General features: G+C 33.3%; 1 protein-coding gene across 1 annotated transcript; it reads left to right on the forward strand.

Moving 5' to 3' along the window:
* Positions 1–5,996: 5,996 nt before the first annotated feature.
* Positions 5,997–6,950, forward strand: Cavporv1r610 (vomeronasal 1 receptor cavPorV1R610). Its single transcript, NM_001167466.1, has one exon. The coding sequence runs from the start codon at positions 5,997–5,999 to the stop codon at positions 6,948–6,950; it is 954 nt and encodes a 317-aa protein (NP_001160938.1).
* The last annotated feature ends 10,727 nt before the right edge of the window (positions 6,951–17,677 follow it).

Consider the following 17,677-nt stretch of genomic DNA (forward strand, 5'->3'; position numbering starts at 1 on the left):
TACTGGAAGACAAGGTAGGTGGAAATCTTGGAGATAGGGGTAGGCAAAGAATTTATGAACAATATGCAAAACACATGGTGAATATTTCAAGGAACCAACAACTGGGATCTTATCTTATTAAAAAGTTTTAACACTTCAAAAGAAATTGACAACACAGTGAAAGAAAACCCACAGAATGGGAAAGAATATTAATCATCAATCCCTCAGTCAAAAGACTTATATGCAGAACATATAAAGAACTGAAAAACATCAAGACCCCTAAATTCAAAGACCCTATCCAAAAATGGGCATCTGAGATGAACACGCAGTTCTCAGATGAAAATACACAAATGGAAAGTAAATACATGAAGAAATGTTCACCCTCACTGGTCACTCAAGAAACGCAAGTTAAAACACCATTGAGATTTCATCTCACTCTGGAAGGAATGCTTGCCTCCACTTACCTATAAAAGCTTTAAGAAATCAACTGTTAACAAATGTTCATGAAGCTGTGGTGGAAAACACTTCTTCACTGTTGGTGGGAGTGTATACTGTTACAGCAACTGTGGAAATCAGTATGGAGATTACTCAAAAAACAGGTTGGAAGTTCTATTCAATGCAGCTATTCCCCTCATTGGTATTTTCCCAGAAAAAAAATTGAGAAAGTCATGTCACAGTGATAGATGTGCATTCAGGTTTATAGAAGCACAATTTTAGTAGCTAATTCTTGGAAACAACCAAAACACCAATTAACCACAGAATGGATGAAAAAGATATAGTATTTTTTATGTATAATGGCATATTACTCAGTTATCAAAAAGGAAGATCTTAAAGCTTTTATAGGGAAATGGAGGCAACTTGAGACTATCCTCATAAGTCAAATAAATCAGACTCATATTTGTAATATCTCATTATCTCTAGTATAAAAATAATAAAAAACTGAAAGAGTAATAAGATTCAAAACCTATAATAAATATTGTAATAATGAAAGGGAAAGAAAGTGTTCTAAAGGATACAACTGTATGTATGCTTAAGTGTGCAATATACATAACCATGTTACCAAGTTTTTGTTAATTTATTTAATAGCATAGTTTTTACTGTCATTGCTTGACTGTCCACTTTTTATGCTTTGATTTTATAACTTGAACAACTATTTCTATGATAACAATATACAATTGATCACTAGTGATTCCTTACTACTTTTTGAAATTCTATATATTTCTACCCTTTTTTTCTGTTTTCCTTTTTTCCAAATAAAAAATAAAATAATATTTAGCAAATTGATCCTAGTTGCTTTAAACTACCATCCTCTGATTATAATACCTGAGATAACTGTGGATCTAGCTAAAAGACTGCATTTTCTCACATATATTTAGAACTCAAAATGTCCCATGTCTAATAGTTCTGCATATTGTTCCACATAAAGTCTTTTGCAGCTGAAGAATATTTGCAAAGAATGCTTCTTAGAGAGAGTAATAGCATCTTCCTTAATTTTAGTGAGAGTGAGGGCTGATTATAGAGCTTCTATCTGGAATAGGTAGCAACAGGGGCTGTGCCTCAGCTTCAGTTAAGTTCAGTCCCTCTGTGATTTATCATTTAAACTTTCATCTATTAGCTCTGCTTCTATTTTTTAAATTCTCATGTTATTTCTTTTTAAATTCACAGATACATTTATCACATTGGTTTGAATCTGAATCCAAAAGTTGGAAATCATAGAACACAGTTCCAATAATTCCTAAAGCCACAAGCTCCACTTGGGAATGGACTAGGGAAGAAGGTGCTCAAGACACATGGTTGGGAGATGACTTTTAGAGCACCAGAGAGCTCACATTGCTTCCACTTCAGATTCTCTTACCCCAGAGCCCAATCATTATGTGACACGCAGTGGGATTGGACTAATGTGAATTTAGCTCAGCACAAGAGAAGTGGTGATGACTACATGGTTCTGCCCTTGTGAATCCTTCATTCTATGTATCAAGGGAACTTAGAGAAAAGTTCTGAGCACAGCTCTTCCCAGATGGCTGTGATCCTTCAGAGAATAAAATAATGAAAATAGTGAAATGCTCTACTGGTGACTAAACTGTTCTGTCCTCCCAAGTGGAGTCTTGTCAGCTTTCTGCTGACACTAAAGTTAGAGGCCTATTTAGAGATGAGCTAATGATGGGCTTCCCATAAAACTATGCTGACTCTTCTCAGGTGTAGCAAAGTCCTCCACACATCGTAGTAGGTAAGTGGGTCTTTATGCAAGGGATGTAGAATAAGTTGGGTGAACAGGGTCCTGGACACACCATGCAGGGAAGTCGGGGTGGGCTTAATCAAGAGTTTGTTGGATTCAGATGAACACTGCAGCTCCAGCTACCATACCACTCAAATGTTCATCCCCTTGTGCAATTGGGAAATTATCTAGTAATTAAATTTAATGATTTAAAATTAGCATACCTTTTCATATAAAATTAAACTAATTTCAAGTATGCTTTTCTTTATCTAAATGAAGTGACTAGTTTACTACCTAAAACAATTCTCAGAGAAAATATTGTCATTTTAGAGTGTAGCTTCAAAATTTGTACTTATGCTCCTTATTAAGAAGATTCCTTTATGAGTCTTTGATAAATATTCTGTTTTTCTTCTACCATTTTATAAGGCATTTAAAATATATTTTAAAATATATTTGGAAATATAGTTGTTTATTTTAAAAGTTTCAAATTTGTTAGTATTTAGTGAGGTTCTTTCTTTAGAGAATCCTTCCATAGACAGAACTTACCTTCACTCTTCTATAATCAGTGTTACACTTTGGCATATGGGCCCTTCTATTTCCAATATGAACTTTACAATTTTGGTCAAGTGCTCTACCATGTTAGAAAACCTCATTTCAAAGCACAGCAAAAGTTAATTCTCTAGTGATATTTAAAAAAAGAAAATAAAGTGATTACAATAGATCCTTCTTCTGCCTTTCTAGAAGATGTGTAAGAATACAGTCTGTCAGAGTTTTATGAATAGAAAGACTATTTTTGTCCATTTATATGTCTCCATCCATCTTTACTGTAAAAACACTGTTATTAAATCATTGGTAATGACTATACCAATTGAGAAAAATATTTAAAACACAGTATTTTTATTTTCTATGATCTCAATTTCATTTCTCAGTGTTAGATTTCTTCACCTAACCCTGGTTATTTAAGCATTTATTGGCAGCAGGTAAATACGGAGTAGACCTTTCTTTACAGTAAATTATAAAGATTATGAAGAAAAATGAAATTGAAAACTAGTTCACAAAGGCATAAGATGGCCCTCATGTAATTACTAGACTGAGGAGGAAAATCTCATACACAGCTGGAATGTCCATTGTAACAAAGTGCCATTAGGGTTTCCTGTTTCTGAACTTTGTAATAGAAATGAGCTTCTCTTGATATTGCTCAAAATGCAATTAAACATCTTGATATGGTAAGCACCCATGAAGAATCAAGTCACAATCCCCCAGGCATTTATGAGTCTTTTGAACCAAAAAAAAAAAAAAAACCCATAATTTTCATTATTTGGTGGGAGTAAATAGTATTCACCTACTGAAATAGTATTGAAAATTTGTTCTACCTTTTTTTGGAAGGGACACATTTCACAATTTTGTGCACTCAGGACTAACCATCTTGTTGTCAATGACACTGACTTCCCCTTGAGAGTCAGCTCTTTATCCCCTATTCTCTTTTAGTTTTCTATTTTTAATTCTGTCAAGCAATGGAGTTTATTAACAAATATATCCACACACTTACTTGTTTCCCATATGTATGCTGAATCTCACTACCAGTCCAATTTTCTATTTCACTCTCATTTGTTAATGAGAACAATGTTGAAGACAGTGATGTGACATTGATTTGTTGATTCTAGTAATAAGAAAACATCAGGGTGTCTTTTTTTTGTATCTCAGGTACTTGATAGTGTGCTGAACATATATAATTTCATCTCTGAGCTATTAATATGTATACTATGCTCATATTGCAGATGATGAACGATGTATTCCCAATGCAATTGTGTGTGTGTGTGTGTGTGTGTGTGTGTGTGTGTGTGTGTGTGTCACAATCAGGCCAACTCCAAAACCAGAGGTACTCAAATTTGCACAGGAGTCTGTAGAGACTTCTCCCTCTCCCACTGATTCCAGTTCTCTCCTGCCACTTTCTCAATTTCATGGACCTGAGCATTATTCCCTATTTATGGCACATTTTATGATAATATCTATCACTAGATGGTCAGTAGTCTCAGGAACTGTAGAAATAACTCTGTTTCTGTAAGTCGTTTCTGAATGATGAGAGAATTAAAGAGAATATTTACTTCATTATGTTCCTCTTATGGGTGCACTATGCTTCACTGTGAGTCACCAAATTTTCCAAAAATGACTGGTCCAAAATAATGTACAGATTTCTTTTTGCTATTTCTTCCTCCTTCTTTTTAATTTATCCCTGTGATGCCCACTAGAATTTTTCTACCTCATTCTCAGCATGGTTTCATCAGGCCTTCCTTCTGAGTTACTTGTGATTTATTCACATATTTATTAACCTCTAGTCTCTCTGAGAGCAACTTTTTTCCTACACTGTGTGCATCAAGATTTTTGTGCTTCCTGTCTTAGGTCTTCTAGTGCCTTAACAGGTAGCATGGTCAGTCCTAAAAGTTATATTACCAGAAAAGTCTCCTAGTTCATCCTGCCAGTGGAGAGAGTTCCTGTTCTGTCCCCTAAGCTCCTCAGTTGTGTGGGGTAAGGCAAGTATGAGCAGGTTGAGGTATGACTGGAAAGGAAGGATTACACCTTGTTTTCATGAGATGTCCATATACTCCAGAATGTATTTCTTATAATACCTTAATTTAGAATCAGCTATAAATCTTTTCCCTTTAAATCTTTCCCACTCAAGCACAGTTCAAAGATATTTTGAGTATGTGTTTCAATAATACAGATTTGTGAAACCCATACAATTTAGAAACAGATGATTGACCATAAGTTTTGTCACCTCTCTGAGTGCTCCATAGAAGGTAATATGCTGTGACTCCTTCAAATTATGTCATTTTCTTAAACTAGTGCTCTGGATAAATCAAACTTTTTTCCTCCAAAGTAGTTTTTCCAGGTTCAAGTGATGACCCTCTGATATCATGATACCATAAGATATATGTAAGCCTGTCACATTTGCTTACATCTGCCTGGCCTAGTCATTTGCTTTGAAGCAGAAGCCCAGTAAATAATGTTGAAAATGATACAGTTCTATCCTCTCATTTGGCAGAAGATTTTACTACTATCTGTGAGCAACTGGAAAATGTTTTACATTGGTTAAGATTAAATTGCTGAAACAAAATTAACCTATAGATTCAATTTCAGAGAAATCACACTAAAAAACAAATGCACAATTCACATTTAATTTATGCCATCTCAGTCTTTTAATATACTACATTTAAGTATTGTTTTATATTTATTAATGGTGTTTCTTTGAACACTATTGGGTATATTTTATAAATTACAGTAAGTAGATTTTTAACAAATATCATCTGTATGTACAGGAAATACAAGACCATTTAGGTGTCCATATTTTGTGACACTGTGTGACCCACAAACTCAGAGACTGCTATATAACCTGATTAAAATGTTGGAGTGTCCTTTTCTGGACACATGTGAGGAAATCTTCATTTACTGAGTAAGTCAATGCAGGTATAAAGGGAAATAAAACAGTAGATTTTGAAAATTAAATATGTGGTGAAATGAGAATACATTTTTTCTCATGACTGTTTCATTGCCAAGGTGGAGTGGCAGCCCATCAGGAAGGCTCATAGTGCAACAGTGAAAGAGCTGGGAAAGACAAATCCCTGTAAGCTGCTGGAGAGTGTGAAGTAGAGCTGCCTCCATTAGCTGGGAAAATACACATGGGGATGAACTCATGTATTTTCATGAAGCAATAGTTGAGAGTGATAATGAAGGAGCTAATATTGGTGATAAAAAATTTTCCATGCTTTTCTCCTCAGATATATACTGTGTATTCTTGATGAAGATGAATAAAAATGGCAAATTTTCCATGTTTATTGATGTACAACACGTGTTTTTCTTTCAAGTCACCACTGGGGTCATGGCCAACACTTTTTTGCTTCTCTTCCAAGTCTTCATATTTTTTCTGGAGCACAAACCAAAGCCCACTGATGTGACCATTGGTCATTTGGCCCTTATCCACATAGTGATGCTCCTATCTGCGGGATTCATAACTATCGACATATTTGGGTTTCAGGACTTGGGAAACAGGATCACATGTAAATGTGTTATCTATTTATACAGATTGATGAGGGGCCTCTCTATCTGTACCACGTGCCTACTGAGTGTCCTCCAGGCCATCACCCTCAGCCCCAGAGCCTGTCCTTTGGCAAAGTTCAAACAGAAATCCCTGCATCAGAATCTGTATTGCTTTCTCTTTTTATGGATCTTCAATATGCTCATCAATGGTCGTTTCTTGATCTCCACTGTTACCACTCCCAATGTGACCTCACACAGTCTCATGTTTGTCACTAGGTCCTGCTCTCTTTTGCCCATTAGTTCCTTTCTCAAGTACATGTCTTTGTCACTGATGATTTTCCAGCATATATTGTTTATAGGGCTCATGGCACTTTCCAGTGGGTACATGGTGATTCTCTTGTACAAGCATAAAAGACAATCACAGCATCTTCACTGCACCAAACTGTCTCCAAAAGTATCCCCAGAACAAAGGGCCACGTGGACTATTTTGTTGCTCATGAGTTTCTTCATTGTCATGTACATTTTGGACAGCGTTATTGAGTACACCTCAGCAATGTTGTGGAACCATGACCCAATCCGACATTGTGTCCACATGCTGTTTGGCAGTGGGTATGCTACAGTCAGTCCCTTGGTGCTCATCGGTACTGAAAGACGATTGATCAAGTGCTTTATATTCACTGGAGGGAAACAAAGTAATTTTTTTTTGTTTCATGATAGGTAATTTCTCTGAAAAATAGGCCATTGAAAGACATCCTGTGAAATCATTGAAATATATGAAATTATGATTTTTCAGCTAAATATATTTACTTATGTTCCTGAAAAGTACATACTAGATTATTTAACAGTACATTCCCTCAAGAAGCACAGTAAGGTTTCTAACAGTAATTTTATTTATATGAACTAAAAATCTTATCTGGTTTTAATCCCTAAAGAAGGTGACATATGTCACTGGATTTTGACAATAGACCAAGTGACTACAAAGAAAGAGTAAGAAAACATTATAAATGTGCAGAAAAAATTGGGATGTTATTGTGCTCATAATTCTCTGTGTACTATTATGGTGATATTTACTGGTTTATATGTTCCATATGTAGTTTTATTTCCTTTCTGTTGCATCTCAAGAATCATATTTTAAAAGGAATTGAAAAAAGAGCAGAAACCTTGGATACATAATTTCATGAATTAGTAACTTATTAAATAGTTTTATATCTTAGAGTCCTAAGCATATAAGTAACATTGTATGGGATAAGTGTAACCATTGCTTTTGTGTGGGCTTAAATGACACAAATTCCATAAACTAAAATCATTATGGTCTTAATTCTCTAGACAGAATTTAATAATATTGGTATATACCAACAGAAAAATAACAAATTTTATTTCTATGATCTTGCTAAATTTGTACACTTTTTAAAGTGTATAAGTTATAAACACATAAGGAAGGTAGATATATGCTCAAATCAGTGTCTATTTATTTTTTTGGAAACTGAATAACCAGCACTCACAAGTAGTTTTGAATAATTTTACTAACATTATAATTTAAAGAAAAAAATTTAATATTATTTGCTTTCAGAAATAAAATCCATGATATTCTTTTTCTTGTCTTAAAAGAATAAGTAACAGAAATTAAATACACACTGAACTCAAAATTTCTCATAAAACATGTTTTTCTACAGTATGCAACATGTATGATTTGAGCCCAGGAATCATTTTCTTAAACATGTATCATGTGGGTAATGTTACCCTAAATGGCATTACAAGCTAGTCAGTGTGAAAACCTTCTGCTCTGAATTTTGCATAAATTAAGACAAACAATAATTTAAATCTTTATGAATGTTTACAAAATTAACTGTAATTCAAGTGTCCAAATATACATCTAAAAGCAGGATGTAAAGCAAAGCAAAACTGTGTTACCACTGCAACATTCAGAAACAATCTAGATAATTTATTTATGTGGTCTGTCAAGACAGAGTGCAGAAATACTAACCCTTAAATAGGTCATCAGAATCTGGACGGTGGAATTAAAGATCCACAATAAGTAGAGCTTCCAGGAGACAAATGTGTGGCATGATGAGTGCTAAAGAAGATAAGAAAAGGACTTCTCTATCTTTCCTGTGGTGATAATGTAAATTTTCCTTTAAGGCCAGTTTTATTTCAAATTTAACAAAAATGTGATTCAAAATATCTGAAAGTAGTTCCCCAGATCAGGTAAGAGAAAAAGTGAAAATCCATGCTGAGAGACCTCTGAATTTTTATCAACAATATATGACTAGGAATTTTATATTTATACAGTGTTTCAGAACCTAATGTCACAGTACAAGTCATTTTAAAAAAGTCAATGACCAATCCTATAGATAATGGTATATCATTATCTATTATCTAAACATGTGAAATGTAATAGAAATAAAAAGGACTAATAAAATTAAGACTTGAAATGCGTATTTTAAAATCTGCCCTGTAAAAATCACTAGTGGAATAGTTGTTCTACTGTGACATACCACTCCTCATACTTTCAGCAAAAATATTTAATGAAATTTTTCTATAAATTTTCTGAAGACCCTCAATTTTCACAAAAGCAGCAACATGGTGGAGTGCCTACACAGGTGTCAGTTTCCCATTTCTTTTCTCTCATGGGTATTTTTCCTGCAGTGGTAACATAAACATGTCCTTACAACCTGAGAAAAGAGCAAAGTGAGCCCAAAATTTAGACTGTCTACGAGAGAAATTCAGAAGAGACAGTCAGAGAAGGTATTTCCTACAATCGAGTACACATAGATCCCTATTAAATTACAGATATCAGTGTAGATACAAATGGGCCACACCTATATAAAAAAAACAAATACAAATAGATAAAAATCATCTAATCTAACACTATAAAGTCTCTTCTAAAACAAAACATGAACATGCTCCATTCCATTTGGAAAGAACTAAAAATATTGTATAATACAAACTTCCCCTCTTCCTATAATAGGCAGAAGACATATAGATAAAATAGATATTCTTCCATAACTAGTAGATTTAACACAGTCTGAATCAAGATTGCAGCAACATTTATCACAGAACTAGAAAAAGCAATCCTAAAATTCATATGGAATGAGGAGACCCAGAACATACAAGTAATGCCTGATCATATGAACAAAGCAGGATGTATCACAAAAGCTGAGTTCAAGTAATACTACAAAGTACTAGTGATAAAATGGCATGGTATCAGCATAAAAACAAATATGTGGCAAAATGGAACAGAATAGAGGATACAGAAACATCTCCAGATGCATTCAGATATTTGTCTTTCATAAAGTGGCCAAAAACATACACTAAAGGAAAGATAGCCTGGTTAAAAATGGTTCTGAAAAAGCTGTCTATCCACAGGTGATTAGTCTAGACCTATGTGTGTCACCATTTATTAAACTAAAATAAAAAATGTATTAAAAATATGAGTGTTAAGCTAGAAACACTGAATCTAATGGAAAATAAAATAGGTAAGACACTTGAAGGCGTAAGTGTATGCAAGGACTTTCTGAACAGAATGATAATTGCACAAGAAATAACAGCAAAAATCAACAAATGTGATTATATAAAATTGAAAAGCTTCTGCAAAGCAAAAAAAGGAGTAGTAAAGTGAAGAGACAAACTTCAGAAAGAAAATATTTTCCTATCTATTCCTCAGACAGAGAACTAATATCTAGAAGAAATAAAAAATCAAAAAAATAGACCACAACAATAAAAGATCCAATCAAGAAATGTGAAAATGAATTAAATAGACACTTCTCAGAAGAAGCACGAGTGATCAAAAATACATGAAAATATATATGTTGAAGTATCTAGCAATTAGAGAAGTGAAAATTAAAACAATGTTAAGAATGAAAATCATCAAGAAATCAACTAGCCAGCAAATGCTCACGTGGCTGTGGTTCCTACATGGTTGGTGGGAAAGTAAACTAGTATTACGATTATGGAGACCAGTATGGAGATTTCCCAAAGAATTAAAATTTGAAATTCTACTTGTCTCAGCTATTCCCCTTCTAGATAACTTTCCAAAAGAACTAAAGAAATCCTATTACAAGAAACATGCATACCAATATTTATAGCATCCAATTCACAATAGTTAGATCGAGGAAGTAGCCTGTAAGCACATCAACAGATAAAGAAACTATGCTAACTATAGATAATGTAATACTACTCAGCCTCAAAGGAAGATAATTTTCAACCTTTGTAGGAAAGTGCATATACCTGAAAATATAACACTAAATGAAATAAATCAGACATACAAGCTTAAATATTGCATGGTGTCTCTTATTTGAGTAAGGCATAAAGCAAATAAAGAGAAAAATAAAGAACTGATAGAAGAAAACAGAGAGATAGATCTTTTGAGAAGGATTCCAGAAGACCAAGGGTGAAGGAGGAGGAGAAATAGAAGTAAAAACATTTGTGAAATATCATGTAATTGTGTAAAATATGCACAATGAAGGTAAAAATAATGTAGTATAAACATGAACTAAAATTAATAATGATTATTTTGAAAAGAGGGTAAATGGATTTAGAGATGGTGGGAGAATAGTTGGTGCAGAGCGGAAGGGGGCTGAAAAAGAATCAAGATGTTATGTACATCTGCCTATTCCCTAAAACTGAATGTAAGCTTCATATATGGCAAACATGTGCTTATACAATAAAAAAAATGGAAGGAACAATTTCTCTTTTATACTTGTAATTTTTTAAAAAATTTAAAGATTCACCCTACATCATGATCACAATTCATGAAATCAATTACAGTGAAATCACTTACAGCCCTTTCAGTTGAATATAATCCTGGGTTTGGCATCTACCAATTGTCTTGATTCTTTAGAATTGATCCAATTTTCCTTGTTCTGTATACATTGAGTAATTTTGAATCACATTTGGATTCTTTGTATTATACTGTTATTAGTCCTGTTCCTGTGTTCAATGGGATGGTTTTTAAATTTTATTTATTATAGATGCTAAAATATAAAAACACGAGAGTGGTTTTATTGGGGTGAGAGACTAGGTGGAATTTTTTCCATATTTTTAATTTTCTAATTCATTTACTGAATATTTATTTTATTTTTATGACTTTTTTGTGAAGCTTTTGGTACAGCTTAGATATACATAATGATTACATTCATCATAGGGACTTGTACTTGTACATGATATAGCTTAATTCTTTTTGGTTTTTTCCCATTTCCCTTTACTCAAAAATCCTCAATAAAATTTTAGCAAATAGGATGCAGCAAATCATCCTGAAGATTATACACCCTAACAAGTGGGATTCATCCCAGCATGCAGGGATGGTTCAACATACGTAAATCAATAAATGTAATCCACCATATCAACAAATCCAAAAGTAAGAATCACATGATCATTTCTATAGATGCAGAAAAAGCTTTTGATAAGGTCCAACAGTCTTTTATGAGAAGAACCTTATAGAAAATTGGAATAGATAGTCTTTACCTCAATATAATAATGGCCCTCTATGACAAACCAAGAGCCAGTATAATACTAAATGATCAAAAACTGAAGGCCTTTACCTTGAAATCAGGCTCAAGACAAGGATATCTCTTATCACTACTCCTATTTAATATAGTACTGGCCATACTATCCAGAACAATCAGACAAGAGAGAGAAATAAAGGGATAAAGAATGGAAGAGAAGTTAAATTATTATTACTTGCGAATGACATGATACTTTACAGATCCTCAAATCTACATTGAAAGACTCCTAGATACAACAAATAAATTCAGCAATGTAGCTGAATACAAAATCAGTACTCCAAAATCAATAGCATTGCTATATACTGACAACAAAATCAAAGAGAGAAACAAGAGAAGCCAACACTTTCATGCTAACATCCAAAAAGATGAAATATTTATGAATTATTCTCATGAAAGAAGTGAAAGGGCTATACAGAGAAAATTATAATACACTGTAAAAATAAATTGAAGAGGATCTTAGAAAATGGAAAGACATCCCTTGTTCATGTATAGGAAGAATAAATATTGTGAAAAATGGCCATTCTCCCAAAACTGTTATACAGATTCAATGCAACCCAATAAAAATATGACCAAGATACCTTAAGCATCTAGAGAAATCAATCCTCAAATTCATCTCAAATGAAGAGAGACCTACAATAGCTAAGACAGTTCTCAGCAGCAAAGGCAAGGCAGGAGACATCACAATCGCTAACTTGAATTTATACTACAAAGCAACTGTAGTATAATCAACATGGTACTGGAATCAAAACAGAGGTGAAGATCAATGGAAAAGAATAGAGGATACAACCACAACTACAGACACACACAACAACCTTGTTTTTGATAAAGTGGCCAAACAGTTTCACTGGAAGAACTACCTCATCTTTAATAAATGGTGTTGGAAAACCTGGCTCACCACATGCCGAACACTAAAACTAGACCCATGCTTATTACCATATACTAAATTAAAACCTAATTGAATCAAAGATCTGAACATTAAAACAGAAAAACTAAATCTATCGGATGACAAATTTGGTAAAAACCTTGAAGACATAAGGACTGGTCGAGAATTCATGAACAGGAATCAAATAGCACAGGAAATACTTCCCAGAATCAATAACTAGGATTGCCTCTTATTCAAAAGTTTCTGCACATCAAAAGAAATCTCCAGCATAGTGAAAAGAAAACACATAAACTGGGAAAAAATCTTAGCAAACTGTTCCTCACACAAAGGACTTCTGTGTAAAACACAAATAAAGAATAAAAAAAAAAAATCAGACCCCCAAAATTCAAAGGTCCAATCCAAAAATGGGTATCTGAGATGAATACACAATTCTCAGATGAAAAAATACAAATGGCAAATAAATACATGAAAAAACGTTCATCATCATTACTCATCTGAAAAATGCAAATTAAAACCACATTGAGAGTCAATCTCACTCCTGAAAAAATGGCCAGGATCAAGTAAACTACCAAAAACAAGTGCTGGAGAGGCTGTGGAGAAAAAAGAACTCTCCTGCACTGTTGGTGGGAGTGTAGACTCATGCAACCATAGTGGAGATCAGTCTCGAGATTTCTCAAAAAGCTGGGATGGGAAGTCCCATTTGTTCTAGCTATTCAACTTCTAGGCATATTCTCAGAAAAACTGAAAACATCATACCACAGTGATATATGTGCACCCATGTTTATGGCTGAACAATTTGTAATAGCCAGATCTCGGAAAGAACCTAAGTGTCCATCAACTGAGAAATGGATAAAAAAGTTGTATTATTTTTATAAAATGGAGTACTACTCAGCTATAAAGAAGCATCACATTGAGATATTTATAAATAAATGGGTGCAGCTTGAGACAATACTCATAAGCAAAATCAATCAAACTCACATATAAATACTGAATAGTTTCTCTAGTGTAACAAATGGTAAGAATACATAAAAATATGTGGTAAATGGGGCTGGGGATTTAGCTCAGTGGCATAAGCACCTGCCTTGCAAGCAGGCAGTCGTGAGTTCGATCCCTGGTACCAATAAAAATGAAAAAGACCAAAAAAATGTGGTAAATATGATTCCCCATTATATTGCTTTCAAGCCTTATAATGTTTTCATTAATTATAATGGTTCTATTCTGGGTTGTGTGATTTTATTGTCTGTGATGGTATGAACAATTATTTTGAAGAAAAGAGTACAATATAGTAGCTAGTTCTGATATAAAGTCATCTTATTTTGAAATTCCATGAAGCTTTTGTTCTTCTGTCTCCATCAGTTTATCATGTTGTTTCTTATTGGATGATATTATATGTGATAGTATAGAAAAAATTTTTATAGACAAGATAATATAGAAACCACTGTTCATTTTCTGTGAGTTAGTTAGTTCTAAATACCCTGTAATACTTACATTCTCAGGAATTGTTTCACACTGTCATGTTGTGTTTGATGCTATAATATATGAAGTCATACTCAAATATTTCAAAGAAAGAGACATCATGGTAGTTACTGTTTTGTCAGGTTATCTTGTGGTGAAACACTATGTTGCTTAAATTGTTCTGTTCTGAAATGTGTTATTATGTTGTTATGTCCTCTTTTATCTTAATCTCCTTCTTTCTTTTATTTAATTTAAAAAATTCTTGAGAGAGAAATAAAGAAGCCCCACACTTCATGCTAACATACAGAAAAGTGGAATACTTAGGAATTAATCTCATGAAAGAAGTAAAAGGCCTATATATGGAAAAATTACAACACCCTGAAAAATGTAATTAAAGAGGACCTCCAATAATGGAAAGACATCGCTTGCTTGTGGGTAGGAAGAATAAATATCATAAAAATGGCAATTCTCCCAAAACTATTATATAGACTCAATGCAATCCCAAAGAAAATACCATCAACATGACTTATAAATCTAGAGAAATCAATCCTAAAATTCATCTGGAAACAGAAGAGACCTAGAATAGCAAAGGAAATTCTAAGCAGCAAAGGCAAGGCGGGAGGCATCACAATACTTGACGACGTTATACTACAAAGCAACTGTAGTAAAATCAACATGTTGCTAGAATAAAAACAGAGCCAAAGATCAATGAAATAGACTAGAAGGTACAGTCACAACTACCAACACACTCAACCACCTTATCTTTGGTAAAGGGACCAAACATGTTCACTGGAAGAACAACAGTGTCTTTAATAAATGGTGTTGGAAAAACTGGCTCTCCACATGCCAAAAAATTAAACTAGTCCCATGCCTATCACCATGTACTAAACTAAAATATAAATGGATCAAAAATCTGAATATTAAAGCAGAAACACTGAATCTGTTGGAAGACAAATTAGGTAAAAAATCTTGAAGACATAAGGGAAGGTAGAGAATTTATGAACAGGAATCAAACCACATGGGAAATACTTCCCAGAATCAATAGCTTGGATCATGTCTTATTCAAAAGTTTCTGCATGTTGAAAAAAATCTTCAGCATAGTGAAAAGAAAACTCACAAATCAGGAAAAGCTCTTAGTGAACTGTCCCTCAGACAAAGCACTTCTGTCTAACACATATAAAGAATTTTTAAAAATCAGACTGCCGAAGTTCAAAGACCCAATCCAAAAATGGGCATTTGAGATGGATACAGAATTCTCAGATGAAGAAATACAAATGGCAAATAAATACATGAAAAGATGTTCATCATCATTACTCATTTGAGAAATGCAAATTAAAACCACACTGAGATTCCATTGCACTCCAGAAAAAAATGGCCAGGATAAACAAAACTTCCAATAACAAATGCTAGAGAGGCTGTGGGGAAAACGGAACACTTCTGCTGTTGGTGGGAGTGTAGACTGGAGCAGCCCTTGTGGAGGTCAGTCTGAGGATTTTTTTAAAAGCTGGGATTGGAAGTCCATTTGTTCCAGCTATTCCACTTGTAGGCATATCCCAAGAAGAAATGAAAACATCATACCACAGTGATATATATGTACCCATGTTTATAGCAGCACAATTTGAGTTTTTTTGTTTTATATTTATGTATATTATTTTTAAAATTTTATTTAAAGACAAAACACAAAAAAGCAGTAAAATGGTACAAGTAATACAGAATTTTTTAAAAAATAAACAGTAAGAAATCACTAGTTAATAGACTACATATTGTCATCTTAGAAATAGTTGTTCAAGTTACAAAATTAAAACACACAAAGTGGAAATTCATACAGTGAGACGGCAAACAGTTGTGTTCAACGATCAAACAAAAACTTAGTAATAAGGTCATCTATCTTACACAGCTAAACACATTTGCAGTTGTATCATTTAGAGTGCTTTCTTTTCCTCTCATTTTTAAAATAACATTTACACATTTTGGGTTTTATTACTCCCACAGTTATTATTTTCCTTGAAAGAGAATAAAATCAAATGTGGTAAAACAAAGCAGTGAATCAAAACAAAGGATGGACATAGTACATGATGTAATAACAGAATACAAGGTAATCAACAATGTTTACCATAATGCCTCTTGCTACCTTAGAAGAATTGCCTATATCGTCAGGTATAATAAAGTTGAACAAAACAGTACAGAACAAAACCAAAAAACATAAACATTGGAGACATTACAGGACTTCAAAAGAAGGTAATAGTCAAACCAGAATGGGCATCATAGTGAATCTTATTGCCTTCAAAGTAGTTGCCTATACCCTCAAACTTGATACTATCAAACAGAACAGAAGAGAGCAAAATCAGTCAAAACAATGTGGTGAGAGAAATATAGGGCTTCAACTCAAGTTAATAGGAAATCAAAAAGTTACTATAATATATCCTGCTAATATTTAAAAAATTTTCCCTTAATGAAAATAAATAAATTTTTAAAAAGGGGGAGATGGAGATAAAAGAGGACATAACAACAAAACAATACAGGTCATAACAAAACAACTTAAGCAACATAGTGTTTCAACACAAGATAACCTTGCTTAACAGTAGTTACCATAGTGTCTCTTTATTTGAAATATTTGAGTATAACTTTGTATACTATAACATCAAACATATCAAGACAGTGTGAAACCATTTAAGAGGATGAAAATATTACAGGGTATTTAGAAATAGCTAACAGAAAATGAACAATGGTTTCTATATTATCTCTTTGCCTATAAAATTTTTGTTTATACTATCACATATAATAAAATCCAAAAATATACAACATGATAAAACCAATGGAGACAGAAGAACAACAGTTTTGTGGGACTTCAAAACAAGATGATATTAAATCAGCACTAGCTATTATGATGTCTTGTTTTCTTCAAAATAGCTGTTCATATCATCACAGACAATAATATCAAACAGCCCAGAATAAAACCATTCCAATTAATGAGTGAAAAATTTGTTAGGCTTCAAAGCCACATAATGAGGAATCATGATTACCACAAATTTTTATGTATTTGTATCATTTCTTACACTAGGGAAACTATTCAGTATTCATACATGTGAATTTAATTTATTTCACTTATGAGTATGGTCTCAAGCTGCACCCTATTTATAAATATCTCAATGTGATTGTTTTTATGGGTGAGTAGTACTCCATTGTATAAAAATACATTTTTATTCATTCCTCAGTTGATAGACACTTAGGTTTGTTCCAAGATCTGGTGATTACAAATTGTGCTGCTATAAACATTGGTGCACATATCACTATAGTATGATGCTTTCAGTTCTTCTGGGAATATGCCTAGAAGTGGAATAGCTGGAACAAATGGGACTTCCAATCCCAGCTATTTGGGAAATCTTCACAATGGTTGCACCAGTCTACACTCCCACCAACAGTGCAGGAGTTTTTTTTTTCCCCACAGCCTCTCCAGCATTTGTTGTTGATTCAAATTCTTAAAGCAATATTAAACAACATCCTAAATTTTAGAAAACCACATTAAAATTTTACACTCGTATGCTAATTTGCTTCATCTAATACTTTTATTATATATACATATTGTTATAAATCTCTTACCATTAT

The sequence above is a fragment of the Cavia porcellus genome, unplaced genomic scaffold, assembly GCF_034190915.1.
Source record: "Cavia porcellus strain 051 isolate PalLab524CR breed Dunkin Hartley unplaced genomic scaffold, mCavPor4.1 scaffold_9, whole genome shotgun sequence".
In the NCBI taxonomy this organism is placed as follows: Eukaryota; Metazoa; Chordata; class Mammalia; order Rodentia; family Caviidae; genus Cavia; species Cavia porcellus.

Bases quoted from the DNA above. Each gene is read 5' to 3' on its own strand.
- Cavporv1r610 (NM_001167466.1), top strand. From the start codon at position 5,997: ATGAATAAAAATGGCAAATTTTCCATGTTTATTGATGTACAACACGTG.